The 27,600-nt window shown below is 36.8% G+C and overlaps 1 protein-coding gene across 1 annotated transcript in view; it reads left to right on the top strand.

Moving 5' to 3' along the window:
- EPB41L3 (erythrocyte membrane protein band 4.1 like 3) overlaps positions 1 to 27,600 on the top strand; it is a 169,752-nt gene that overhangs the window by 46,325 nt on the left and 95,827 nt on the right. The window contains 2 exon segments of the mRNA XM_078153493.1: positions 18,178 to 18,380; positions 26,879 to 27,076. Of these exon segments, the coding sequence (XP_078009619.1) occupies positions 18,189 to 18,380; positions 26,879 to 27,076 (390 nt within the window). The 5' untranslated portion in view covers positions 18,178 to 18,188.

Below are 27,600 nucleotides of genomic sequence, written 5' to 3'. Positions count from 1 at the left end.
AACCACTCTAGTATGTCGGCCAAGAAAACCCCAAATATAGTCACAAAGAGTTGGACACGACTGAAAAAAATGACTAATAACAACAGCATACATATAATGCAGGAATATAATTTATATTATGTAACACTAAAAGATTTTTTTTTTAATTCTAGAAACATATAACTTTAAAAAATCTATTTTATTGACGATACATCAGTATCTGTTTCTTGATTTGTATTTTGAGAATGTTGGAGCTAGTGCTTACTTAACCATGAAATTAAATTTTTCCAGAGTGAAGTCAGCTCTTGCTATCCATCTGAATCTGTATATATGCGTGTGAGATTTTTAACATTGTAGGTTATATGTGATTTCCTAATTAGAAATTTAAATTCTTCTTGAAATCTGTAGTGATGTTAGTAACTAAAAGCTGACCCTTTTTTATGTTGTCAACTTTCTTCCCTGCTTCAGGAGCCACAGACATAAAACTAAGAAATCTGCACAGTGGAAGATTCTCTCTGGAGCAACACAGATGTCCATGGGATAAAATTTAGTCAGTTTCCCTCTATTTTGCTGAGTCAGACCTTCCTATTTTAGAAGTAGTGGTCTTCACTTACATCCAGCCTGTTTAAGTGATTTACTTCTGGCTGCTTTGAAAGCTTTCCTGAGCTTCCCTTTTCCCCAGGAACGTTCTAACTCTCTTGCCTTTTGAAATGTTCTCTTGTTAACAGGAATATTGGGAGCTTCTTTCCTCTGGCATTCGGTATCAGTGAAATTTTAAAGAATAATTTTAGACTGGCTTCTTATAATACTATGTGTTATTTGATTTTGTAAATTATTTACCACTTGATGTCAAAAATACGTTGTATTTTTTGTACTTAAAAATTAAATGTTTCTTTGCTGGTTTAAAAAAAAGAAAACCTTTTTTTGCAAAAAATGAGAAAATTTATCAGCATATGTAAACATTCCTAGTGAGAGAAAATAACAGTTGTCTTCACCTTTTCCAGTTTATTAGGTGGAATCACTAGTACATTTCTATTCCAGGACCCTGAATAGCTCCTTAGTAGAGTGAAGTAATTAATGCTGCCTTTAGCCAGCCTCCTCCTCTGCTAAGGAAAGGTGGTGGTTGTTCTTTCTGTATTAGGATGCTGATTATAACATACCTGAAGGGCTCATCCAGTGGTATCTCACTCTCTTTCTCATTATCATAGGGATAGGGACTAGATTTGTGATTTTAGTGGTATAAGGAACTCGTGGATGAGAAAATGGACACTAATGCTGTAGGTCAGCTCCTTCTCTGCAATTTGTAGTCAGAGAATTGCCTGGAGCAAATAAAAGTGATTTGTCTAACAGAGCTTAGCCATTAATTGTCAGAGGAAGAACTTGAATTTAGGGCTTCTTGCTTCCAAGAACAGCTCGTAATCCTCACGGAACATGTCACAGCTGCCTCTCATCATACAGAATAAAATTTCACCAAACCACAGATTTTTCTTGGATTACAAATGATGATGTATGCTCCTTCTAGTCAGTATAGTTTCACTTTGTAGTAATTCTGGGGTGATTTACTTTTTAAATTTCCATTTATTGAATCTCCTAATGAAATTTGTTTTGAACTCCTTTGTATCCCTCCTAACAGGTCAGAGAGGGCCCAGTGTCTTATCTAGATGAATGACTGCCTTCTCTCTGGCTGTTAGATACCCCAAATCTTTTTCAGACAAATGCAGTCTTCAGCTTTCCCTTTCTCTTGATGTAGATGTGAAATTGGTTTTTTAGACCAAGTGTAGCATTTACATTTATTTTCATTAATATTTATCTTGTCAGTCCACCTCTCTAGATTATTGATATTTTTGTATACCAACTCTGTCATCTATCATAATAATATCAATAATGCCTAGGATTTATATAGTGCTTTGAGGTTTTATTCCCACAACCTTTTATCCCCACAACAATCCTCAGAGAGAGGTGCTATTATTATCCCCATTTTACAGTTGAAGAAACTGAGCCTGAGAGAGGTTAAGTGACTTGCTTGAGGGTCATACAGCTAATAAGTGAATAAGGTCAAATTTGAATTTAGGTTTTTCTCCACTCCACTTTACCATCTAGCTGCCTCTGTTATATTAGTTTCCTCCCAGCTTTGTGTTAATTTGATAAGCATGACATTTATTTCTTGGTCCACATTGTTGGCAAAAGATGTTAACTAGCACAAGGTCAAGGGGAGAATCCTGAGGTGCTTCGTTGGACAAATCTTTCCAGGTTGATCATTGACCCCTAAATGACTACTCATTGAGCCTGCAATTCCAACCTTTTTCAAAATTTATCCATTTATTGTCTAACTCACATCTCTCTGTGTTTTCCACAAAAAAAAATGATAGATATTTTGTCAAATACTTTGCTAAAATATGTAACTCTAACATTCTTCTGATCTTATTGATCTAGTAATCCTATTTTTTTGTTGTAAGGGAAACAAGACTAGTCTAACCTGGTTTTGTTGAAACCGAGCTGATTTTTAGAATATGATTCCTTTTCTGCATATTCACTAACTGTCCCTTTAATAATTTCTAATAAAATTTTGGCAGAAACACAGAAATCAAACTCACTGACTGATAATAGTTTACACATGGTATTCTCTGTACTTTGTCTTTTCTACTCCAATGGTCATTTCCCTTGGTGGAGAAAACAAAAACAAAAGAAGGATTGAGCAGCCCTGCCTTCTCTTCCTCATCCCATTCACCCTGATCAGTGCTGCTGTCCATTTTAAATGTACTTTTCCTCAGTCTAACTAAAAAAATCATCTTGTTGCCATTAGCATTCTTTGCCAGGCTTCAGGTCATTCTCAGCTTCAATGCTTCTGACACTACTTTTACAGCACTATGCCCCATCTTTGTGTACATCCTCTGTTGCCTGCCCTTGCTTCAATCTTCTGTCTGTCTTGATTTTAAAATTAGTTTCGTTGATGGGTTCCCTGTGTATTCGCATTGGTCTCTTTATAGAACTTACCTGCCCCAACCAACCTTCAACCCCACTGTTTCTTTCCAATGTAGTTCTTGAGAGATTCCCATGCAGCATCTTTTCTTTGATTTTATCTCCTGTGAATTTCTTGATGTTTTCTTCTTATATGTAGTGTATCTAGCTCTGTGTGTGTGTGTGTGCGCGTGTGCGCGTGCGCACGAGCATATACACACACAAATCTATCTATATCTTGGCATTTCCTCCCTCCCCCTCATTCCCCTGTCTTTTTCATTTTAAAGCCCTTTTGATTAGATTTACTTCAGACCAATACCTTTTTACCAGCTCTTATTATAGATTTCCTCTTTCCTTGGCTAAGGGTTCATCATTCCTATATTTAAGCTGTTGTACAGAAATCCAAAACCCATTCACAAATATCATTTTGTTAACCAGATGTTCACCCCTTCCCTTGACTACATCTCTGATATATTGAAGGACTCTCTCTGCTATACCCTACTTTATTCTAGCAATAGGAATGGAAATAGACTCTAGTTAACCACAGGTGTTTAAAGCATTTGTATATTGGTTAATGTAAGAATCTGTAAATAGTTTCTACATCCTTTACCATCCCTTCCAGATATCCTGTTCTTCTCTTCTCTGTTGTAATCTTTACCTTTCTGTCCTTGGACTTACTTTCTTCCAGTCTTTCTGTCTTCTTTTCTCTTTTATTTCTTGTAATTGATCTACTCCTCCTTCTTTATGTTGGCAATTCCTATTTTCTTCCTGCCTCCAAGAATGTTTCTATTTTCATCTGCATTCTTCCAGTTTTTTTCTCTTTGTCATTCACTTTATAGACTGAAAAAGATTATAGCTGATTAGAAAAGCAAAGCAAATAGACTTGGAGCATGGCATGCCTATGTTCATTTTTTTTTTTAGTGTCATTCCTGTTTCTTCTGTGCTACGTTTCCTCTTGCTCCTTATCTACCTGATCTCTTCACCAGCCCAAGCCATTTGGGAAAAGTAAGGCATAGATATTAAGGTAGAAGGGTTGGTGTGGGGGTGGGGGGACAAATATTTTGATCTCTGTGGCCTTGCACTAAAGGAATTATTATTTTTTTTAAACTGCCTTGTTCAGTGGGACTGAACCTTCTGAGGTAGGAACAGACTAAAATCAAAGTGTTATGTGAGTTCTCTTATTATTGTTGATCAGTGGTTCTATAGGTGTCCATGATTTAATTAGGAGCACTTGTCATCATTGAACATGATCCCCCGCCTTATCTTGGATTTTCATTAAACTGATTTTTAATGGCTATCTTCCTAATTATTTGGCAACTCAGCAATCTCCTTGGGTGGATCTTTGTATATGAAGAGGATAAACTGTAGAGTCCTCCAAAGATTTGCCCTGGGTCTCTTTTTCTCGTTCTGTACTCTCTCTTAGTAAGCATGTCACCTTGTTACTATCATGCTCTCTATTCCCAACACTCCTCGATGTATCCTAAATGGATCATACCTTGTCTGCTTCTGGATCTTCAGGGCTTTATCAGTTACTCTCCATTGGGCATATATAACTGGAAGCTCATAAATATGTCAAACACACCATCTTCTGAAACTCTACTTATTTTTTCTGTATAAAACCCATCCTTTCTGAATTACCTTTTTCTGTTGAAGGTCCCACCATTTTCCCAGTTAAAATTACAACCTCGAAGTTACTTTCAATTTTATATTCTTCCTTATCAATTTCAATTCTTATTAATTCTCCTACAAAATATCCTTCTCATCCATTTCCTGTCCAGTCACAACATAACCATCTTAGGCATAGTCACCTCTTGTATGGATTATTTTGTAGCCTCCTAATTGGTCTATGGAGTACCCCCACTTTCCAATTCATTTTTCATATAGCTTCCAAATTTATATGCCTAAAACCAGGTCTACCTTGTCACTCTTCCACTGCTGTTTGCCTCCAGAATAAAATAAAAATTCCAGCTTGATCTTTAAAGCTTTTCAAATTCTTATCCCTTTCCCCACTGATTTCATATTTACTCTTCCTCATGGACTTTACAGATGAGTCAAATTTATTTATTTTCTGTTCTCTGTTCACAACATTCCATCTTCCTTCCCCCCATGCCTTTACATAAGCCATCCCTCCCTAACTAGAATGCTTTCAATTCTCATCTCTGCCTATTCAAGTCTCTAGCTTCCTTTATGGTTTTTTTTGTGTGTCTTTGCATGTGTCATCGCCTACATATGGTTTCCCCATTTTCTCTTGTTGAGTACATTCTCCCCATTTAATTACCTTATATTTACTTTAAATACATTTTATCAACTTTTGTTTTTGGATGTACATGTTACTACATGGGGAAAACCAATCTTCTTGAGAGTAAGGACTGTTTTGTTTTTGTTTTTATATTCCCATCATCTATCACAGTGCCTAGCAAATAAATTCTTTTGAATGAATTACAAGGATTTGAAAAAATATATCCAAACCATTACACATAAAAATGAATGGCACTTGTAAATTCATTCACTGAAAGAATTTTTGAAAATGCTAGTGGTCTTCTATATATGCCCCACCTACTCTTACACTCACTAACCTTTGAGCCATCCACCACGTTGCTGTTATGCATTCTATTTTATAGACAAGCAAACTTGTTTAGCGCTTTCTAACGAGTCTTGATCTCTTCCCTCTGTTTTCTTACATCATCAGGGGAACAACTTGTCTCTTCCCCTGTGACAGTTTAGGACCCTTGGGTCTTAAGAACTTGTGATCTAAGATTCCCTCCCTCATCAGAGTAAGAAGAACTGTGCCATCTTAATGGTTTCCCAGTTGTTTACATATATTAATATTATTTTGTCTATTACATTGAACGCACATATATTGTGCATAATCCTCAATAAGATTGCATACTCCTTGTGTACAATGATTTATGCTACTTTTATATCTTCTGTAGTGTTAGGAGCATAATAATTGCTTAATAAACATTTTTGGTTGGTTAATTATGTAATATTTGGCTGCTTTACTTTTATAACTTAAGCTATACCGTGTCACCCCCCATAGATTTAGATATTTAGCCTTTTTATCTATGGACATGCATTAATTACAAGATAATATTGAGGTTATATAAAACTCAAAGTAAATAAATGTCTTTTTCCTTAGAGAAATAATTAGCCATGACCATTCCAATAAAGTATATGAGAGCTTTATGGCAAAGCTTTATGTCAAAAGGGACAATTTGTCATGTCAATTGCTCTGAACTTATTCAGCTTCAAAGGTCTTAAGTCTCTCTTTCTATGTTACATCCTCGTCAGTGACCAAGCCCCACCACTCCTTTTTCCTTTAAATCTAACCCTTGGGAATCCTAAAGGAAAGGCATGTTTCTAATGAGCAGGAATGGTCTACTAATTTATTCCATCACTGATAGATATTAGCTTGTTCATGAATGTTAAAAAATTCACAAAAGACTCAGAGACCTACATAATATTGATGGAATTTTATGAGTCTCACCTCCCCCATGAAGTTACTTACGGGGGAAATAAGTGAAATAAATCAATGTTCTTTTCCTTTTGGTCATTTTATTTCTACTTTCCTTGGCAAGAAGACACTATAAATAAAATCCATTTTTGCCAATATTGAAAAGTTACATTGCTTACTTATGAATTCTTTCTTTTGCACATAAATGGTATGGATTTAAATTTCACAATTATTTTTGTACAGCCTCTTGAGAATATTTTCAGTCAGCTGTAGAAAACAGTTTGATTTTAAACATAGAAACTGGCTTAGTAAAGCTATTATTTATTGGGAAATTGAGATGACCTTCTTTTAAGTGGGAAACATAAAGGTTGGTTTTTTTTTTTCAGCTTTCACAAAATTTCTTTAAAATAAACCTGTCTGTAAGAGAGCAATGCCCCAAATGTGTGCTGATGACTATCTTTTAGTGAAATTGAGCTGAGAATTCTGCTGTGGTTCTACTTACACTTGCAAATGCTGCCTTTGGAACTTTCATCCTTTCACTCTTTCATTCTTAGCCTGTAGGAAGCTAAGAGTAACCTCTTCCTCTGAATTCCAAGTCCCTGTCTACCAAGAGGATTATTTAAATGATTACAGTCTTGGCTGCCACCAGTTCTAACCCAGTGTCTGGGACAATTGGGTTCCCTCAGAGAACTCTTGGTCCCAGAATGGACAGAACTCTTCCTTTCTTTCGTATAAACCAAGAGAGTAAGAAACCCAGAAAATTAACAGGGAAGGTAAATAAAAATTACACAGAGAAAATTAAATTTGCAAAGACATAAGGAAATTCTCCAGTTAACTCTGTATAAGTCTGAATGGGGCAGATGAAATATCCTCACCTCTGACACATCTCTAATTTTATACATAATTTTGATTGCTCACCTAGTTAAAATTTTTGAGAATGTATCAATAATTGTATATTTTCTCATTTATAAGTTGTATGCATATACTACAGTATTAATCATTTAAAATATCATCAGACAAAATAGATTTTTAAAAAGAATGGGATGAAGATAAATGATATTTGGCCCTAGAACCAAAGGCCAGCCAGTGGAGTTTGAGTGTTGGGGAGTATTACATGATGAAATCTTGCTCTTCTGGAATATTACTTTGGAAACCAGAGGGAGACACTTGAGACCATTTAGGAGATTATTGTAATGATCTAGGTGAGAGGTGATGAGAGCCTAACTATGGTGGTGACAGTCTGAGTAATAAGCAGAGGACAGATAGGAGAGACCTTGTGGAGGTAGAAGTATACGATTTGCTAACTGATGATTGGATACGTGGGGCAAGAGATAGTGAAAGCTGGAAGAATGATGGTACCCTCAACACTAATAGGGAAGTTTGGAAGGGAGGTTGGTTTTGGGGAAAAGATAATGTAATAAAATCTTCAATGAAGATCTCAACCCATCCATGCCTGTTCATCCTATGTGGATTACATTTTTCTACTAAAAATAAAAAGGGAAGCAGCACTCCTTCTTACCAGAGCATACAGCCTGCTGCCTGACAACACCTAATCTGGGAAGGTGGAGGTCAGTATTCTGCAGGGAGAGAGATTTTCCTACTGGTTATTACAGTAGATTCCTGGAGAAAAGGTTGGTTTATAATTGTGCTGGGGACCTGATGCCTGGTTGAGAAGCAGAAGGGAAGGGGAGATGGTATTGCTTGCTTACATAGTGAAGGGAAGGGGTAGAATAAGGGAATGCTGGGACCTAAGGATAGGTATGGTTGTATTGGAGACAATCCCTGCTGTGGGAAGGATGGGATCTTGTCCATCTTCCTACCCTTCCATTGGTTGATACACATACTCCTTGGAATCAGGCCATGGCCTGAATTTGGAAATCATCAATATGAAGCATGCTCTTTTGGCTATTTATGTCTCATCTTCTTTGAAGTGAATTTTAGCTTTTTCACCTTTAACTAGAATCTCAGATTTTAACTAGGTCTTAGGTCAAGTCCTGAAGCCCTCCATTCTTGCATAGCTCTTCTCCATCCTGCATGTTTTACTTTCCAACTACTCAGAACAAACCGCCTCTTTTTTTCAGGCTTTAGCACCTTTGTTGCCCAGTGCACTTCCTCCCAAGTCCTAGCTTTTAAAAACAATATTTATTTTTAGTGTTTGTTTAAAAAATGTTTTTTAATTAACCAACTTATTTTTAGTTTTTAACAATCACTTCCATAAGCTTTTGAGTTTTAAATTTTCTTCCCCTCACTCCCAAAGACAATGTGCAATCTGATATAGGCTCTGCATATACATTCCTATTAAACATATTGTCACATTAGTCAGGTTGTAAAAAAGAATTAGAACCAATAGCAGAAACAACAAGAAAGAAGAAACAATACAAACCAGAAGAAAAAAAAGAGCAAACTGTGCTTCAGTCTGCATTCAGACTCTATAGTTCTTTCTCTAGATGTGGATAGACTTTTGGAGATGTCTTAAATCCTTGCATTGCTGAGAAGAGTTAAGTCTATCAAAGTTTGTCATCATACAATGTGGCTGTTCCTGTGTACAACATTCTCCTGGTTCTGCTCACTTCACTCAGCATCAGACCATACAAGTCTTCCCAGGTTTTTCTGAAGTCAGCCTGTTCATCATTTCTTATAGCACAATAGTATTCCATTACATTCATATATCACAACTTGTTCAGTCATTCCCTAATTGATGGGTGTCCTCTTAATTTCCAATTCTTTGCCCCACAGAAAGAGCTGCTATAAATATTTTTGTACATGTGGGTCCTTTTGCCATGTGTATGACCTTTTTGGAATGCAGCCCTAGAAGTGCTATTGCTGGGTCAAAGGGTATGCACATTTTTGTAGCCCTTTGGGCATAGTTCCAAATTGCTCTCCAGAATGGTTGGATCATTTCACAACTCCACCAACAATGCATTAGTGCTCCAATTTTCCTACATCTTTTCCAACACATATCATTTTCCTGTTTTGTCATGTTAGCCAGTCTGATAGGTGTGATGTGGTTTTTGATTTGCATTTCTTTAATCAATGGTGATTTAGAGCATTTTTTCATATGACCATAGATGGCTTTAATTTGTTCATCTGAAAACTGCCTGTTCATATCCTTTGACCATTTATCAATTGGGGAATGACTTATATTCTTATAAATAGGGGCCTCATTTCTGAAATATACATAGAACTAAGTCATATGTATGAGAATATAATTTTTTTTCAATTTCTGAATTCTTTCCTTCCAACACCTCCTTCACCTATTGTGAAGGCAAGAAATGTGATATTATTATGTGTGTGAACTCATGCAAAACATAATTCTGTATTACCATGTTAGCAAAAGAAAAAAAAAGCCAGAAGGATAAAGAAAGTGAAAAAAAAATATGCTTCAATCTGCATTCAGATTCCATCAGTTCTTTCTCTGGAGGTGAATAGCATTTTTCTTTATAAGTCCTTTGGAACTGTCTTGGATCATTGTATTGATCAGAATAGCTGAGTCATTCACAGATGATCATTGTACAGTGTTGCTGGTTTTGTGTATGATGTTCTCCTGACTGTGCTCAGTTCACTTTGCGTCAGTTCATTAAGTCTTGATTTTTCTAAAAATATCTTGCTCATCATTTCTTGTAGCACAGTAGTACTCCATCACAATCATTTACCACGACTTGTTCAGTCGTTCCTCAATTGATAAGCGTCCCCTCAACATCCAGTTATTTGCTGCCACAAAAAGGAGCTGCTATAAATACTTTTGCTGATATAGATCCTTTGCCTGTCCTTCTGATGTCTTTGGTATACAGACCTAGTAGTGGTATTGCTGGGTCAAAGGGTATGCACAGTTTTATATCCATTTGGGCATAGTTCCAAATTGTTCTTGGAATGGTTGGATTGCTTCACAACTTCACCAATAGTGTATTAGTGTCCCAATTTTTCCACATCACCTCTAACATTTGTCATTTTCCCTTTGCTGTCATATTAGCCAACTTGTTAGGTGTGAGGTGGGTATTTCAGAATTATTTTAATGTACATTTCTCTAATCAATAGTGATTCAGAACATTTTTTTCGTATGACTATAGAGAGCTTTGATTTCTTCTTCTTAAAACTGCCTGTTCATATCCTTTGACCATTTATCAATTGAAGTTTGAGCTCTTGATATCTGCTTTTGACATCTCCCTTGGGGGTCCAGGTAGTGATTGGGACTTCAGAATTTATCAACTGATCCACCTTCCCTGTTCTCATGTTAATGGCTGGTGCCCATTTGACTCTTGGACCCTGAAGGAAATTGTCTCAATGTGGGTTGGATGAGATGGCTTCTGAAGTCCCTTCCATTTCTGAGATTGTATCATTAGGTGCTTCTTTGCCTAGGATGCTAACTTTTACCGTATACAACACATTAAATTTAAAGTAATCGTGTAGGCAGCAATTAACATACCTATTTCTTTATAGTTATTTTTAATACAACCTTGAGATATGTGTAATGAAATAAAATGCACGTTTCAAAAAGAATGAGTCTTTTCCTTTCCACCCAAGCCTACACATAGTCCATCCATCCCTGTTTCATCTGTGCTAGACATATTTATAAAGTTAAATATGCCTGAGAATAAGATCAGTCTTTACTCTGCAGTGCATTTAAACAACCATACACCAATGAATTTTGGTTATCTGCTATTTGGGATTGCATATGGCATGGCTTCTTCCATTAGCCCAGAAAACTGAGAACTGGTTTTAACACAAACTGAGAATGTGAATATTGATGAGGTACTGAGGTAAGGAGTCACCAATAATTAGTAGTAATCATGGAAGATTTTCTGAAGGAATTAAAGTTTGTACACTATTTTGCAGGAGGTAAATAACATAGTGGAGGGAAGCCATTTTGCATATTGGTAGAGAAGAGGAAGACATATCAAGTGGAAGAATTCAGGGTGCAGATGCATGAAGTAAAGCAAATGAACATCCCATGTTTAGTGGACCATAAACCATTCAGATTGGTTATTGCAATAAAAATCCTTTTTGATTGTGTAGGTAGTAAGGAGAAAGGTTGAATGGGTACAATTTGGTAAAAGAGTCCTAAAAGCCAAGTCAAGTAAGTAGAACAGTTGAACAATTTTTGGTCATTTAGAGAATTGACATGATAAAAATGATCACAAAAGTTCAGTTTTGAACTCTTTCTAATGTTGACAGGATCTTCAAGTGGATAGGGCCTGTAGGCAACTGGAAGTATTGCACTTCAAAGAGGTCAGAGTTGGGCAAATTACTTTGGGAGTTGTTTATCTTATATGTGATAGTTACCACCACATGAATGAACAATCTTCTTCAAAGGAGTAGAGTACAAAGGGAGAAAAGAAGGAAGTTAGAACTGAGACTTAGAAAATAGCCATAATTAATCATTCAAAGGGAAGAAGAAAAACTAATGATGAAAAGAGACAACAAAGGAAAGAGAATAGTCAGAGAAAGGAGAACCATAATTGTGTAATGTGTGGAGGCTTAATTCAGACTGAACCATTTAAAAAGAACTTTAAAAAATGCAACTTCTCAACTATAAAGATAAAAGGTAAAATTTTTTGGAAATACAGTGTTTGGTGGCATATGTTTACAATGACTACTAGATGTAAAAATCAGTTTATTACCTGGTAGAGTGATGGATGGGAATGGAAGAGGAGAGAAAGATGGAACAGCTTTTTGAAATTGGGTGCATTAATATTACTTTATTATAAGCACATTAAATACTCTTACTTTTCCTCGCTTTTGTCATTGGAGATTTAATTCCACTTGCATTTGCTAAATGTAAAGGGTTGTAATCAATACATCAAAAGCAATCAAAGTTTTATTTTATCAGAACAATTCATGAAGAAACAATAGTTACGATGTGTTACATAGTGCATGTAGTGTTAAATACAGCAATAAGTAAGATACAGTGAAAGTATTCTATATAGGCATGTGATTATAATAAATATTTGGGAGATTGCCTTTTGAGAAATTTGATCATCAAATGTTGGGCCATATTTAATTTTATGTTTTGATTCAAATTATGTAGAGCAGGCAGTATTGCTTTGGGCAGTAGCTGTGAAGTTATTCTGAAGGCAGAATCAAATCAAAAATGACAGATTAAGGGAACAGTTACACTGGCATTGGAAAAATCTCTTGGCCCTGAGGTCAACTTGTTAGAGAAATTCTTATGAACAGTTGTTGCCTTTTTGTTTTTGTTTTTGTTTTTACGATTAGGATATAAGGAGCATTGAAATCAGAAGCCCTCCACATTAATAAAGAGATTTTATATTATGGCACTTGATTATATTTGAAAAGTAATCAATGTTCAACTTTTAAAAAAATCTGACCAGATCCTGAAACTAGGTGACAAGCCTCCCATTTGTTTGAAGAGGTTAAAAATGATTAGAAATCTTTTTATGATCCTATTATTGGTGGATTTCCATACCACAAGTAAATTTACCAAAATATGTAGAATGCTTTGCCACAACTCCTTCTGCCTTACCTCAATGGCCATGTTTTCAAATGTAAGCTTCTTTTGAGTAGGAAAGTTATTCTTTGCGCTTGTATCACCAGAGATTAGAGTAAAAGCTTGTTGATTGATTAATTGAATTAGAATTTATCTGGCAAAGGCCTGCTGGTAGTTAGGTAGCAGACTTGAATTTTGCCCTTGCAGACCACTTTAAGGACAAGTTAGATTTAAGTTATGATAGAAATTTAGGGTACTCAGCTCTCACCTGTGTCTCGAAGAAGCTGTAGCATACCCAGCAGCCATAGCCTGATAAAACTGTCTTGGTGTAGGGTAAATCAGATTGAGGGTAACAGCAGGCCTGAAACTCATTGGCAAGTTAGGGAGATGTCTACCCCAAGCATGTGAAGACTTCTCCCAGGCAGAATGGGGCAGATGAGAACAATTTGTTCCAGCAACCATGAAGGCAGTTGAAGTGAAGACGCGAAGGTCATCCATTGCTTCCTGGGCTATTGCCAGTCGTCTTGATTTTTTTTTCCTGCCACTGGATTTTGATATCTCTGAAGAGAGAGTGAGACTGATGTGACTTTGTGCATCTCTGCCTCACTTAAATCCAATTATGCTCTAGTCAAGACATCACCTTATGAAATCATTGATTCTCTTTTGAAAATGAAGTAAGAACAACAATAAGCATTTTTGTTTTAAATAAGGTCCACTAATGTTTAATAAATCCCAGAATAGAATTTTAAATAATTCCCGTCATGGAATCATGTCTCATGGTCTCCATGGTATGCATAAGTTTGTATTTGTTTGTTGTATTAAGCTTTGTGAGAGATAGTATGCTGTACTAGACAGAGAATCAGCCTTGGAGTCATGAAGGCAGATCTGTGTTCAACCCCTGGCAATATTCCAGCTGTGAGGCTGGCTCTGTGCAAAACCACTAACTCTCTGAGACAGTAAATTAGAGAACAATTGTTGATATGAAGTGGTAGAGGTAGTTGTCTCAATGAAGACTTCCTACATCAATAACATCATAAGTCTGGAAAAAAAATAAATGAAATTTATTTTATATATTAATTTTATCTATTTTGGTCCAGACTAGCAGTTACCCCTGTTTTCATGTCTAGGTATGGACACTTGAGGCCATGAATGTTATCATTTCCCCTGTTCCTGTATCTTATCTCTGTGATTTGAGTATTAAACATTTCTGCTAGTCTCTGCCCACCTGGAGCTTAAATTCTATCAAGGAAAACAACATATGTCCTTATACTAAACGCTAAGTACAAATACAAATATATAAATACAAAGTTGTGAGATAGAGCATTATAATCTGGAGGATAAGGAGATGCCCTTTAAGCTAATCTTTGAAGGGGATTGGGAATTTTAAGAGGCAAAAGTGAGAAGGGAAGGATATTCCAGGCATGGGTTCATTTTGTGCCTAGAGATGGGAAGCGGAATATTGTGTAGGAGGAACAGAAATGGTGCTGTTTGTCCTTTGTTTTTGAAGAGGATGATGACACCAGGAGGACGATGCCGTGATGTGCAAGTGACTTGGATTTAAGTGAGGGAGAGCTGTGCAAAATCACCAGCCTCAGTTTCTTTCTAGATCAAGACTACTCAAAGAAAAGCAGAAAGACCATTACTGGAATGTAAAGTGTGTGAAAGGGAGTTGTATGTAATCAGCCCAGAAAGGTGATGATGAAGGGCTCTACATGCCAATCTAGAGTTTGAATTTGATATCAGAAGCAGTTAGAAGCCATTAGATTTTAAAAAAACAAATAAAAATTTTTTTAAAAAACCACAAGCCCACACACAAATGTGGTGATACCTGTAGGGCATTGGCACCGTCTTCTCTGCTTCTGTACCTGCTGAAACAAATCCTCTTCTTGATGCGGCCCAGCTTATTAGCAATAAGGGACCTCTAAGGAGGCATTTGTAATAGCTGGTTTTCCCATTTTTGGTCAGGGCCCCCCCCCAATATCTAGTTAGCAGATAACTGCTAATGACCCGATGCAAGCAGCAGTTTGGACTCAGTGGTTATCTATGCCATTCAATGGCTGGAAGCACTTAAGTCCTCATATCCAGCTTATATTTTTGATTTATTGATTCAATAAAGGTGTCTAGGGATTGTTTATATCTAGTTTACATATTTGATTGTTACTCAGAAGTATTCTCAGCTCATAAAAGTATCAGGTCATAGAACATCGTGTTAATTATGGTAACTGATCCCCTTCCCCAGTTTATGTCTAGCACAGTGTCTGGTTCATAGTAGGCATGCAACTGGTATTTGAATTGAATCATCAAAATGGATTTCATTGAATACTGCTTAGTTTTCTACAAGGAGGTTTACACGCATTAAGATTTGAGAAAGCTAGAGAAAAATGTAAAGTTCTTAGAGGTTATATCCTACATAAATAACTTTTAAAATATTTATGTTACATTCAAAGCAGTAGATTTATTGTGCAGTCTTGGCTAGAGATGTAAAAACAAAGTGCACAGATTTTGGTGGGATGAAGTGCATGGACCAAGAATTCCAAAGTGTTAGAGTATTCATATCTTTTTATCTAAGAGAGAACCAAAACTTTTCCTGCAACAAAATGCACCCAGATCTTACTAATAACTGTACTTTTGGGGGGGGAACTTATACAGACAATGAAATGTTAAGGCAGGAATTATTACTTTTTTGTGATCATTGTCTCTTCTGAATTTTAACCTGGTATATTTTTGGGGGCTTGGGCTAAACATGTTTAGTTAGTTGGACATATTTATCTAAAAAAAGCAGATTGTGTAATAAAGCCATATTAACTGTAATGTCTTATGTATTAAGAAGTACTGTGTCACTGGAGTAGGTATTCACACTGATCGTATCATTGACTCTTTGGTGTATGCAAATAAATATGGTAATTCCATTAGCTCGGAATAGAATTATACAAAATTATTCCCTCAAGCTGGGGAGGGGGGAGGCAGGGTTAGTTTGTATGAAAAAGATGTGGGGATTTTAATTGACTGCAAATTCAATATGAGTCAGCATTGTGATGTTGTGGCCAAAAAAGCTAATTAATGTAATCTTGAACTACATTGAGAGGGATAGCAGCATCTAGGAATAAAGGGGCAACTAGAGTGTGCAGTGGATAGAGGGCTGGTACTTTGGAGTAGAGCCAATAGCCCTGTAGGTGGCAGAGTGAATAGAGTGGTGGGTCTGGAGTCAGAAAAACACTTTTTTTGTGAGTTCAGATCTGGCTTCAGACACTTAATAGCTATATGACCCTGGGCCAGTCACTTAACCCTGTTTGCCTCAGTTTCCTCATCTGTAAAATGAGCTGGAGAAGGAAACGGCAAACCACTGCAGTATCTTTGCCAAGAAAACTCCAGATGGGGTCAATGAAGAGTCAAGTATGACTGAACCACAGGAATAAGGAAGTCTTGTTTTTCTGCTGTCTGCTTCTTTAATAAGAAGACATCTGGAAAAGCAGATAATAGTTCTGGGTTCTGCATTATAGGAAAGACATAAACTGGACCATTCTAGAACGGGGCCATCATGATGGGCTATGTTCTGTGAGGTCAGCAGGAGGAAATGGGAACATTTTGCCTGAAGAAGAGAAAACTTGAACATGATTGCTGCCTTCAAGTACTTCTAAGGGAATTCCTCTGAAAGATTAGATTTGTTGCAGGCGTTTGATCCTACAGGGCAAAGCCAGGAGCAACAAGAAGTTGTAAAGAGGCAAAATTGCTTGGACTTTTTGGGTAATATTAGGTCAATCCCAAAGTAGAATGAGCTGCCTAGAAAAGTCGTTTTTTCCCCTCACTGAAAGTCTTCAAGTAAAGTCTGGATACCTACTTGTTGGGAATATGAGAGTGGAATTCCTTTTGGGGATAAGTGAGACTGTAAGGCCATTGAGATCCCTTCCAATTCTGAAATTTCATTCATCTCATCTGTCTTAAGGAGAACAAGGGATTTTGAGATCATCAAGTCTAACCTAATTTTGTAGATGAATAAATTGAGACCTAGGGAGGTTAAGTGACTTGTTACACAAGATGTTGGAAAGTGATAGATACATTTAAAATATCCTTTGTTGTCAGATTTTAGATTTGAATCTAAAGGACCCAAAATCCAGGGCGAGAATTCATGCCTGCCTTCACTTTAATTAACTGCTTGATTTATTTTTGGCCAGTGCCATAAACCTTTTTTGTGTCATGGTTCCCTTTGGCAGTCTGGTAAAGCCCATGGAGTTCTTCTTTAAACAGTGTTTTAAAATTCATTAAATAAAATATGCAAGAGTACAAAGGAAGCTACTTATATGGAAATACAATAATCAGGATATTTTCTAAAAGTTTATGGACTCAGGTTAACCACCTACGGCTTATGAGATGGGAGGTACTTTGGAGTAGAGCCAATAGCCCTGTAGGTGGCAGAGTGGATAGAGTGGTGGGTCTGGAGTCAGAAAGACTCTCAAACATCTGTGACCTTGGATAAGTCACTTAACCCTGTTTCCCTCAGTTCATCATTTGTAAAATGAGCTGGAGAAGGAAATAGCAAACCACTCTAATATCTCTGCCAAAAAAACCCCAAAAGGCATCACAGAGAGTCAAACATGAGTGAAACGACTAAACAACATAGCTGTGTACTGTTCCCATTGGAGTTAGGAAGAAGGCAGATGTATGATAAGTGAGTAGTTGGAGAAACAATTGAATCAGAGTAGAAAGCTATGCTAAATTGCTTTTATCTAATAGAAAATAAGCCAGGTTTTAATCCTTGGTATGCTTTAACAAGGACAAATCAAAATTGATTAATCAAAAGAAGTTTGGGGGCATTAGCAGGGCTTCCCTGTTTCTCCGTTCTCTTCATTCCCTCCTAAAAGTGCCATGTCAGGGAGGGAAGAGAGGGAACAGCATATTAGTACTTCATAGGCAATAACTGATTTGGCTGAGGAGTCAAATTTGTTTAAAGAAAGTTGAGTGTGTACTTTAATTGTTTAATTATGGTGATTTGTTACTTTAATATTAGGCTTTGACTGTTTTATGGCAAAAAGTTAGTAAAGAACAAAACCCATAGTCATCTTCATCAGTCTGTAATCTTTCCCTGTAGGTTCATCTTAATCTTAAAATGTCCATGGCTCACACTCACATGGCTGTAAATGAGTGTAATGAGTGTAATACATTTAATGAATTTGATCAGTCTATTGTTAGACTATAGAAACAGAACCTTATGTTGAATATTCAGTATTTCTTCATTTTTTCCTTTATTTCTTTTTTCCTATCTAATAGAGCATCTTCATGCTTTTTCCATTTCAGTCGAGAGAAAATTGTATTGAGTGGTCGGATCCTCTTTCTTTTCTTGCAGAACAATCAATCATGACTACGGAATCTGGATCTGACTCTGAATCGAAACAGGACCAAGAGCCAGAGCCCCAGGAAGCCTCTGGACAGCAGGGACAAGCTGGGGCTCAACAGCAGCCAGCAGAACAGCCACTCAGGGAGGAACATCAGCAGGCATTGGAGCAGTTCTCTGCAGCAGCAGCACATAGCACCCCAGTGAAAAAAGAGGTCAGTCTCAGTTCAGTCAGCAGCAGTTCTTCAAAAGTTTCTCTTCTTTGTCAGCCAGCTCCCCATACTGTGTCTTCTAGTTACCCAGCAAATACAGAGAGGTCATAATTGAATTGATCATTTCCCCGTAAAAAAAAAATCAATTAAGAATATTTATTGTGCTTATTTTAAGTATTTCCTAGAAGACTTGATGTCTTAAAATTAGAAACTATGAGGGACCAAAGTTCATTCTCTTCATATCTCCAGCAGGCAAAAATTTATCCTGTTTTAAAAGCCTTCAAAAAGTTACATTTCACGAACTTTCTTCCTTATTTATTCCATCATTCAACAAGAACCCTCACCAAAAACCTGGACTTCTGACTCTTGTATGTGTCTCTTTTGATAGGAAGGAAAATTCCCCCTATTTGTATAAGTTATCACGTTGTACCAAATATTGCAAAAATGGGTTTGAGATTTTCTCTTTTCCTCTCCCAGGTATATCATTTAAGAATTTGTCCTATGGATATTTTATTATTATTGTTTTTGTTGTTGTATTTCAGAACTTCTTTGGGGGTCACTGTTTGAGCATCATAAAATATAAAAGATGAATGAATGGATAAGTATTTATTAAGCACTTAACTGTGTTCATTCCAAGGCTTGGACCAAGCCTGGGGTATTCACAAATAAAAACCAAGACAGTGTTTGATCTCAAGGAACTTACATTTTTACAGGAAGAGGTAACAAATAGAAGAATGGTGGCCAGGGCGAAGTATTATGGTCGAATGAATTATAGGGATGGTGAGTAGAGCCATAAGGGAGTAGATTGATATATCCTTTCCAAGAGCAGAGGTGGTATTGATTTGATTATGCTTCTAGAAATCAAAAAACTTGGTGAGGGTAAGGATTGGATGGTATGAGTGCACCATGGAAAGGATGTAAGTGAAAGATGGCTGCAAGAAAAAGTCAGTTAGTCAATAAACATTTAAGTACCTACTGTGTGCCAGGCACTGGGCTAAGTGCTGTAGCTATAAAAGGAGGTAAAAGGCAGCCCCTGCACTCAGGGAGAGAGCAATCTAATGGAGGAAACCACTGGTAAAATAAAAATGTACAAATAAGCTATAGAAAGGACAGGTAGGAAATAGGGAAGGTTCTAGAGTTAAGAGAGATTGGGGAATGTTTCCTGAAGAAGATGGGATTTTAGTTGAGAACTAAAAGAAGTCAAGGAAGCCAGGGAAGACAGTGTGCAGAGATACCTTTCAGGCATGGGGGATGGTCAGAGAAAATTTTTGCCTGGAAGGAAAGATGGGGTGTCTTGTTAGTGGAACAACGAGGAGGCCAGTGACACTGGACTGAAGAGCGTGTGCCAGGGAATAATGTGCAAGAAGCTTTGAAAGGTAAGAGGAACTAAGTTATAAAGGGCTTTAAACACCAAATAGAGGATTTGTATTTGCTCCTGGAGGCTATAGGGAGTCACTTGAGTTTATTTGAGGGGGTGGTTGGATCTGCACTTTAGGAAAATCATTTTAGTGGCTGAATAGAGGATGGATTAGAATGGTAAGATACTAGAGGCAGGCAGACCCACCAGCAGACTATTGCAATAGTCCAGGAGTGCGGTGATGAAGATGTGCACCAGGATGGTGGCAATGTCAGAGGAGAAAAGGGAACCTATTTGAGAGATGTTGCAAAGGTGAAATCGATAGGCTTTGGCAACAGATTAGATATGGAGAGTGCGAGATAGTGAGGAGTCAAGAGTGACACTCACTTTTTGAACCTTAAGGACTGGAAAGATGGTATTGCCCCCTAGTGTATAGGAAAGGTAGGAGGGAAGAAGGATTTAGAGGAAAGATAGGAGTTCCATTTTTGACATCATGACTTTAAGATGTCTGCTGGACATCTAGTTTGAGATGTCTGGAAGGCAGGTGGAGATTGGAGATCAGCAGAGTGATTGGGGCAGGATTGTTGTACTCCATATGTAATAGGCAAGCTATGGGCGAGAGTTTCGGGAGAAAAATAATGAATTCTGTTTTGAACATGTTGAATTTAAGATGTCTACTGGGCATCCAGTTTGAGATGTCTAACAATGCATTTGTAGATGCAAGACTGGAGGTTGGCAGCGAGGTTGGGGCAGAATAAGGTATGTTAAAGTGAAGCATGGCTTCATGTAATGGGCCAGGTGAAACAAATATCCAGTGGGACAGTGGGGCTCCAGTACATAGGTTCTAGGCATAAAAAGGTTGAGTCCTTTAGGACATGGTATCTTGTCAAGCCAAGCTGCAGGCAAGAGACTATTGAGTCAGAAGTTTTTTGGTAGCTCCCTGTTCTCCATGAACACTTATTTTGTGTGTGTGTGTGTGTGTGTGTGTGTGTGTGTGCACACGCACATCTAGGGTGGGGGCCACAGGAGTGGAAAGAAAGAGATGGATGTGAGAGGAGTTGTAGAGATAGCCAAGACTTGACTACCGGTTTGACATAGTGGGTGAAGGAGAGGGAAGAGTTGAGGATAAATAACTATAAGCTTGTAAGCCTGAGTGACTGCAAGAATGAGGATGATGGTGACCTCAGCAGAAATAGGGAAATAAAGACAAGAGGTGGGTTGGCAGGAGAACGTAAGAGGAGATAATGAGGCTTGTTTTGACTTGTTCAGTTTGAGATATTTGTGGCATGTCCAGTCTGAAATGTCCATTAGGCAGCTGGGAATGTGGGACTGGGACAGGAATGAGGTTAGTGCTGGCTCTATGGATCTGCGAGTAATCCATAGAAAAATGACAATTTTATTCATAGGAGTTGGTGAGATTAATGTGAGAGAAAGGTACAGAGACAAAAGAAGAGGGTCCAGGACAGGACACGGATGTTGGTCTAGCAACAGAGATAGAAGAAGTAGCCATACAGATAGGAAGAGAACCAGGAGAAAGCAATGTCATAAAAACCCAGAAAAGAGAGAATATTCATAAGGAGAGAACAATAAGTTGTACCTGTGTTTTGAATGTATGTTTAAATATTATTATACTTGCCAAGTGAGTTCTTAAAACAATTTTGCTTTAAAGCCTCCATATTGGAATCCTATGGGTGCTTCAGATAGTCACGTGATGATGATGATTTTGTAAGCTTGGAAAGAACTTTGGCAAAGAATTTAACACAATTGACAGTTACTAAGCTTGCAAAAGAGTTAGTATATGTATTACTTCAAAATAGAGAGATTGTATCACTGAAACACTCAAGAAGTCACAGCATAAGAGTATAAAATTAAACTCAGCTAAAAATATATGTGAGAAGCCAACTGTGAGAATTCGTATTCTGTCTAATATTAACAGCAATACATCTGGAAGGAGCTGTGCAACCATCTTCTTGCAATGTTTGGAATTGGTAAAATGTTTTTAGAGATTCCCCATCATGATTGCAATACATCAAGCATTAAGAGCAGTTAGCATAGATATTTACTGTCGATTTTAGAAAGTGACAGCTTTTAAGTGACAGCATCCAGCATTCCATTTAATACCTATGGGTGGGTTAAATCTTCATGTTGTTCTGTTGCCTAAGGGAGCAAGGCCAGTCCTTCAATGCCAACATGCCTCTTCATTGTATCTGCCATCTTATTGGTTTCTCATTACCATTGATTTAGCTTTAGATGTAAGAAGCATATTACTACTGTCTTTTCCTGAAGCCTCATTGTTTTTCTGTTCAGCTCTACTTCTGACCTGGGTAGCTTGAAACCCAATTTGATTTGATTCACCAAGCATTTATTGAGTGTGTACTATGTATGGGACATAAGACTAGGCAATGGGAATACAAAAAGAAAAATGAAAAATTCCTTCCCTCAGAGAGTTTACCTGTATACAGTTGGAAATAGCATGTACACAGATGCATCAATACAAAATGTATCTACACAATATTTTGCACCAGGATTTGGGAGAGGGATCGGTGATAGCTGAGAGGCTTAGGAAAATTCTGCTGTAGCAGGTGGCAACTGATCTGATTTAATACTAATTTTATTTTGTTACTTTTTTTTCTGTACCTGTGATTTAATGGGTGGTGGGAATTGCTGGTGAGAAACTTCTGTACCATGGGAGATCAGAACCTTCTTTATAGTGTTACTTGTTAAGGTTAAGGCCTTTCCTAAGCTTCCAGTAAGTTGCTTTAGAGGCAAGACTTAAACCCAATTCTCCTTAACTGAAGCCAATTCCTTATCCACTACATCAGACTGTCTTGATAATAACAATAGCTGACATTTGTATAGCATTATAAAATTCACAAAGCATTTTATAAATATTACTGAATTTTATCCTTACAATAACCCTGTTTGGTAGGTGCTATAAACATTGGTTTTCCTGTTTTGCAGATGAGGAAACTGAGTCTCAGAGAGGCTAAGTGATTTGTCCATATCAGTGGGGACATTCCAACAGAGGTCTTTCCTGATTTGATGTTGCCTTTTTGGCTGGCCCCCTCCTCTTGTCATTGCTTTTTACTCCTTGACACATCAACCTTTTTCATATATACTACTGTTATTGCCATCTGTTTCTAAAAGGCTTACGTCATATCCTGTTGCCACTTGGCTTCTCCCGCCTATAGAAATTCACTATTGTGGCTCCCAATCATTTGCCTCCTGTAGTCTCAGTTTTTCAATAGGATTTTCAGAAGGAGAGCTAGTCCAGCAGTAAGTGAGCAAACACTTCCTTGTCCCCAAACATACAACATGCAATTTATACAATGTTCCCTAGCCTTTCACATACCTTGTTGCTCACAAGAGTTGCAGCTCGGTCTCAGTTCCTGCTAATACAGAAAGCCTATGCTTTAAAAACAAATGAAACACACCAGACCCTAGATCAACCCCCCCAAATGTAACCTTCCTATTGAATTTTTTAACAAGGGTTATAATATTACATTTATGCATGTATTTCATTTACTCTCCCTTGACTAGTGTGTAAATTCTCTGAAGGCAAGACAGTGTCTTATCTAAGAACTAATTCTTACTGATAGTGAATGGATTATGATGTTCCATTTCATTAATTTCTTTGATCATTCCCCTATTGTTGGACCTGTAACTTGTTAATATTTTTGCTAGTTTCTTTGTGATTATATATGCTATTATAAAAGTTTTGAATGGAAAATTGATATTTGTTTTGACAATAACTTTCAAGATATATTCCTAAAAATATAATTAATGAACCAAAGAGCGACTTATTGTATTCTACTCTCTAAAAGGTTGCACAACCCTCTGCACACAGTAAGTTCATATACTTCTGCACATATCAAGCACTTAATAGATATTTTTTTTCTAATTGAAAGGGAATACATTTTTTGGCATTCTGTTGAATTGTTAGGCATGAAGAGTGTCTAGATTTATTCATGAGCTGGGAGAAATGAGAAAACTAAATAGAACCTCTCTTCAACTTCTTGTAATCATAGCCTTGAAATGAAAAATAAAACCACACATTTATAGGAAACCAGTCATGTGCCTTAGGAGAGATAATAGTAAATGTCCTTTTTTAATTCCCAAGTCATAGGAGCTACCCTTTTATATATTCTTCACTTACATTGGTTGCTCCTTGCTGAGGCTCACCAGCTGTGACAAGGATTAGATACCATTCCTAAAAAATGGAAAGAAGCCCAATGCTAATGGGGTTGTGGAGGAACAGGTATTCTCATTCATTACTGGTCGAGTTGCAAACTTGTACAACCTTTTTGGAGAGCAGTATGTAGTAAGTTAAAAAATAATCAGAAGTTTTTGACTCACTAATTATGCTATTTGGTATAGGTCCTGAAAATGATGGCAAAAGCAACAAAAAAATGAGCTTTCTGTACAAAGATTCTTATAGAAGCATTCTATATAATCACAAAGAAACCAACAAAAAATGTAAAAACTTAAATTGTAAAACAACAGAGGAATCATTAAATAAATCGTGTTATATTAGTGAAATGGAATATTATAATCCATTTAAGACCAGTAAATTTAAGAAATACAAAGAAATCTAAAAACACCTTATGAAATAATGGAAAATGGGAGGGAAAGCATAACGCTGGAGTATATACTTTCTAAGACCTTATAAGAGAAAAAGTAAATGAGAATAAAGGAGGAAAAAAATCTTGAAGAATTGATAAGAATAAATGAAAAAGGCTTAGGATATTGTATATGTTGAAATTAGTTTCAACATAGTTACTTAGCAAGCTTAATTGGTTATATTGAAGTTCAGTGTTAAGTTTATAATGAAATGTTTGCCGTACTACAAAAAACAAAAAGTGCCTTTCATTGTAATTTCTATTCCCATTAGCTCCCATACAAAGTGTCAAATGACTACTTATGCCTCAGATAAAGCCCTCTCTTTTCCATAGAAGGTGGATCCTGGTCTTGGAACTTAAGCTTATTCTAAAAAAAAAAAATTACATAGAAATACATTTATTTTGTCAGTAGAAATATAAAACTTCAGATTTGCTTGTATGAAGGGAGAATGTTTAAGGGGAAAATTTAAACCAGTTTGTTATTTGTGGCTAACTTGCCGTGGCTACTCATCCTTATAGGTATCATTGTAGACAAAATTCCAGGATTCCCAGACTTCTTCTTAAACTGCTTCAAGGCCAAAACAAAGCTAACATTTTTATGACCTTTTGTTTTAATGCTCAGGAGCCAGGATATTTATAGTAAAGACATTGGACTGAGCTGTCAAACACAGGTTTCTTAGGTGAGGACAACCCTCTAGCTAAGCATTCTTCTGAAGTAAATGATGTTCCATTTTCTTTTCTCCTCACCAGCTCTGAGAATTGGTTCCTTATTTTTCTTAACTACTCCTCAGGGCTTCTACCTGGACAAAATAACGGATGAAATGATGATGTTAACAGTCTACTCAATAGGAGTAGTAGATGGCAGGAGATACTTTCTAACAGGAGAGAGAGAAGGGCTAGGTGTTGACACCAAAATATTAACCTTTTTTTGTTGTTATATTAGAACCTAAGAGAAACTTAGGCATAGCAGCGACAAATGGCCACTCCAGTGACTTGGATTTAGAGACACTAATTTAACAGGATGTTGGAAGACCGTTGAAAAAGAGTTTCCTGAATACTGAAGAAAATCATGCGGAATTTGAGATGCCCTTGTCTTTCTTTGTTCTGTCTTTTGGCATGTATTTTCCGTCTTTTGGAACTGGCATGAATTGTTGGCCTTTGTTATGGTTATTGGGGGGGGGGTTGTTTTGATACACAAGGCATAGAACGAAGGCATTTTTGAAGGAGGTGCATTGAGTCTATCAGGGATTTAAAGGATTTTTAGGGGACTTAAAGGAGAATCTTGTTGTTGCAGTAGGACTTCCTGTGTCCTGTTGAATCTAGCCTGGACTGGTCTGTTTCTATTTGAAAGCAGATTAAAGCTTTGGAACAGATCTGATCCATTCTCATGCTGGCTCATTATAGTGAAGGGAAGCAGACTTGGGGGATTAATTTGTGATGAATTTCAGTGATGCTTAGTATATTGAATTAATTTTGAGTCATCAGATATTTTTATGCTAGTAAAATTACAGAAAAAGATTAGGTTTTACAGCTTTACTTATTTTCCTATGTTTCCTTTACCTGAAAAAATTGTTAGCATATTTGTTTATGTGGTAACAGTCAGTCAATCAGCAAGAATTTATTAAGCACTTACTACGTTCCTGGTACTGAAAAACAAAGAAAAAAAATAAATAGTCCTTGCTTTCAAGGAGCTTGTGTGTATACACACACACTCACACTCACTCTGTTTATATGCATACGTATAAAGTTTGTTAATGTTGTTCAGTCATTTCAGTCACGTCTGACACTTTGTGGCCCCATTTGAGGTTTTCTTGGCAAAGATACTGGAGTAGTTTGCCATTTCCTTCTCCAGCAAATGAGGAAACTGAGGCAGACTTCTCTGTTACTTGCCCAGGGTCACACTGCTAGTATGTGTTTGAGGCCAGATTTGAACTCATGAAGATGAGTCTTCTTGACTCCAGGCCCAGCACTCTGTTCACTGTACTACGTAGCTGCCCTGCATTCAAATATGTGCATTCATGTACATATACATGCAATATATGTATATACCTGTATGTCTGTATATATGCCTATATATACACACAGTGAAATATATGTACATGTTGTGCATTTTTAGAATATATTTAATAGGTACAAATTATGAGATTACAATGAATTAAAATTAGGATATAGTAGATACAAATGAACAGGATTTATTTTAGAGTCCTGCAAGTGTCCAGCTATCACATAATGGCTAGAAAAAGATCAGTGTAAATATTTCATCCTTTTCTTCTTATTGAATATTTCAGGATTCATGCTTGAAATAAAATGATTATTGCTACATTATGCCAATAGAAGCACTTTAGGTAAAATCATATGTGTATATAAATCTATCTGCATGTCAGTTATTAACATCCTTTCAATATTGCTTACTCTGTAGTGGGAAAAAAAATCTGTTCTTAATGTACCATGTTGTGCCTGAGTTACACAGTATTATATTTTTTTCTCATTTTGCAATTAAAACTTCTTTTGTATGTTCTTCACAGGTCACTGACAAGGAACAGGAGTTTGCTGCTGCGGCTTCAAGACAGCTCGAATATCAGCAGTTTGAAGACGATAAACTTTCTCAGAAATCATCTTCCAGCAAACTCTCTCGATCTCCTTTGAAGATAGTTAAAAAGCCCAAAAACATGCAGTGCAAAGTGATACTTTTAGATGGAACAGAATATCTCTGTGATGTCGAAGTAAGTTGTTGTGGGTTATTTTGGGGGCACCAAAGGGTTTGGGTTTTGAGGGAGATTTTGGTCCAAGATTCTTGAACAAAGGGTAGTATTAATATAAAACCTACTGAGCTCAAGTATAGTTTATGCAAATTCTGGCAAACTACGTATGTTTGCAGATTTATTCCATGTGTACAGTTTTATTGGCTTTACTTGTACCAAGAGATCTAGTTATTACTCAGAAATGTACTTAAAAAATAGCATTCCATACAATCATTTGAGTTAGCATCTAGGATTATATACAAGAAGCCTGATTTTTCATCTTTTCTTCATTTAAAACTAGGTAGCAAGTTTTATTGCTAGGTGTTGACAGTCAACATGTTTTTGTATCTTAATTATAAGCATTTTACTTAAATGATTTGTTGGCCATCTGAGTAATGCATGGTCAGGATTAACTACCTAGTTGGTAGGATTCGGCCATATTTCTGCACATGGAAGTTGTCTTATGCTTTGACCTACAAAAGCCTTTTCTCAAATGTTGAGGCATT

The sequence above is a fragment of the Phascolarctos cinereus genome, unplaced genomic scaffold, assembly GCF_003287225.1.
Source record: "Phascolarctos cinereus isolate Bilbo 61053 unplaced genomic scaffold, phaCin_HiC Scaffold_4;HRSCAF=312, whole genome shotgun sequence".
Lineage (NCBI taxonomy): Eukaryota > Metazoa > Chordata > Mammalia > Diprotodontia > Phascolarctidae > Phascolarctos > Phascolarctos cinereus.
The sequence above is the reverse complement of the archived record's forward strand: the minus strand, read 5'-3'. Positions and strand labels throughout refer to the sequence as shown.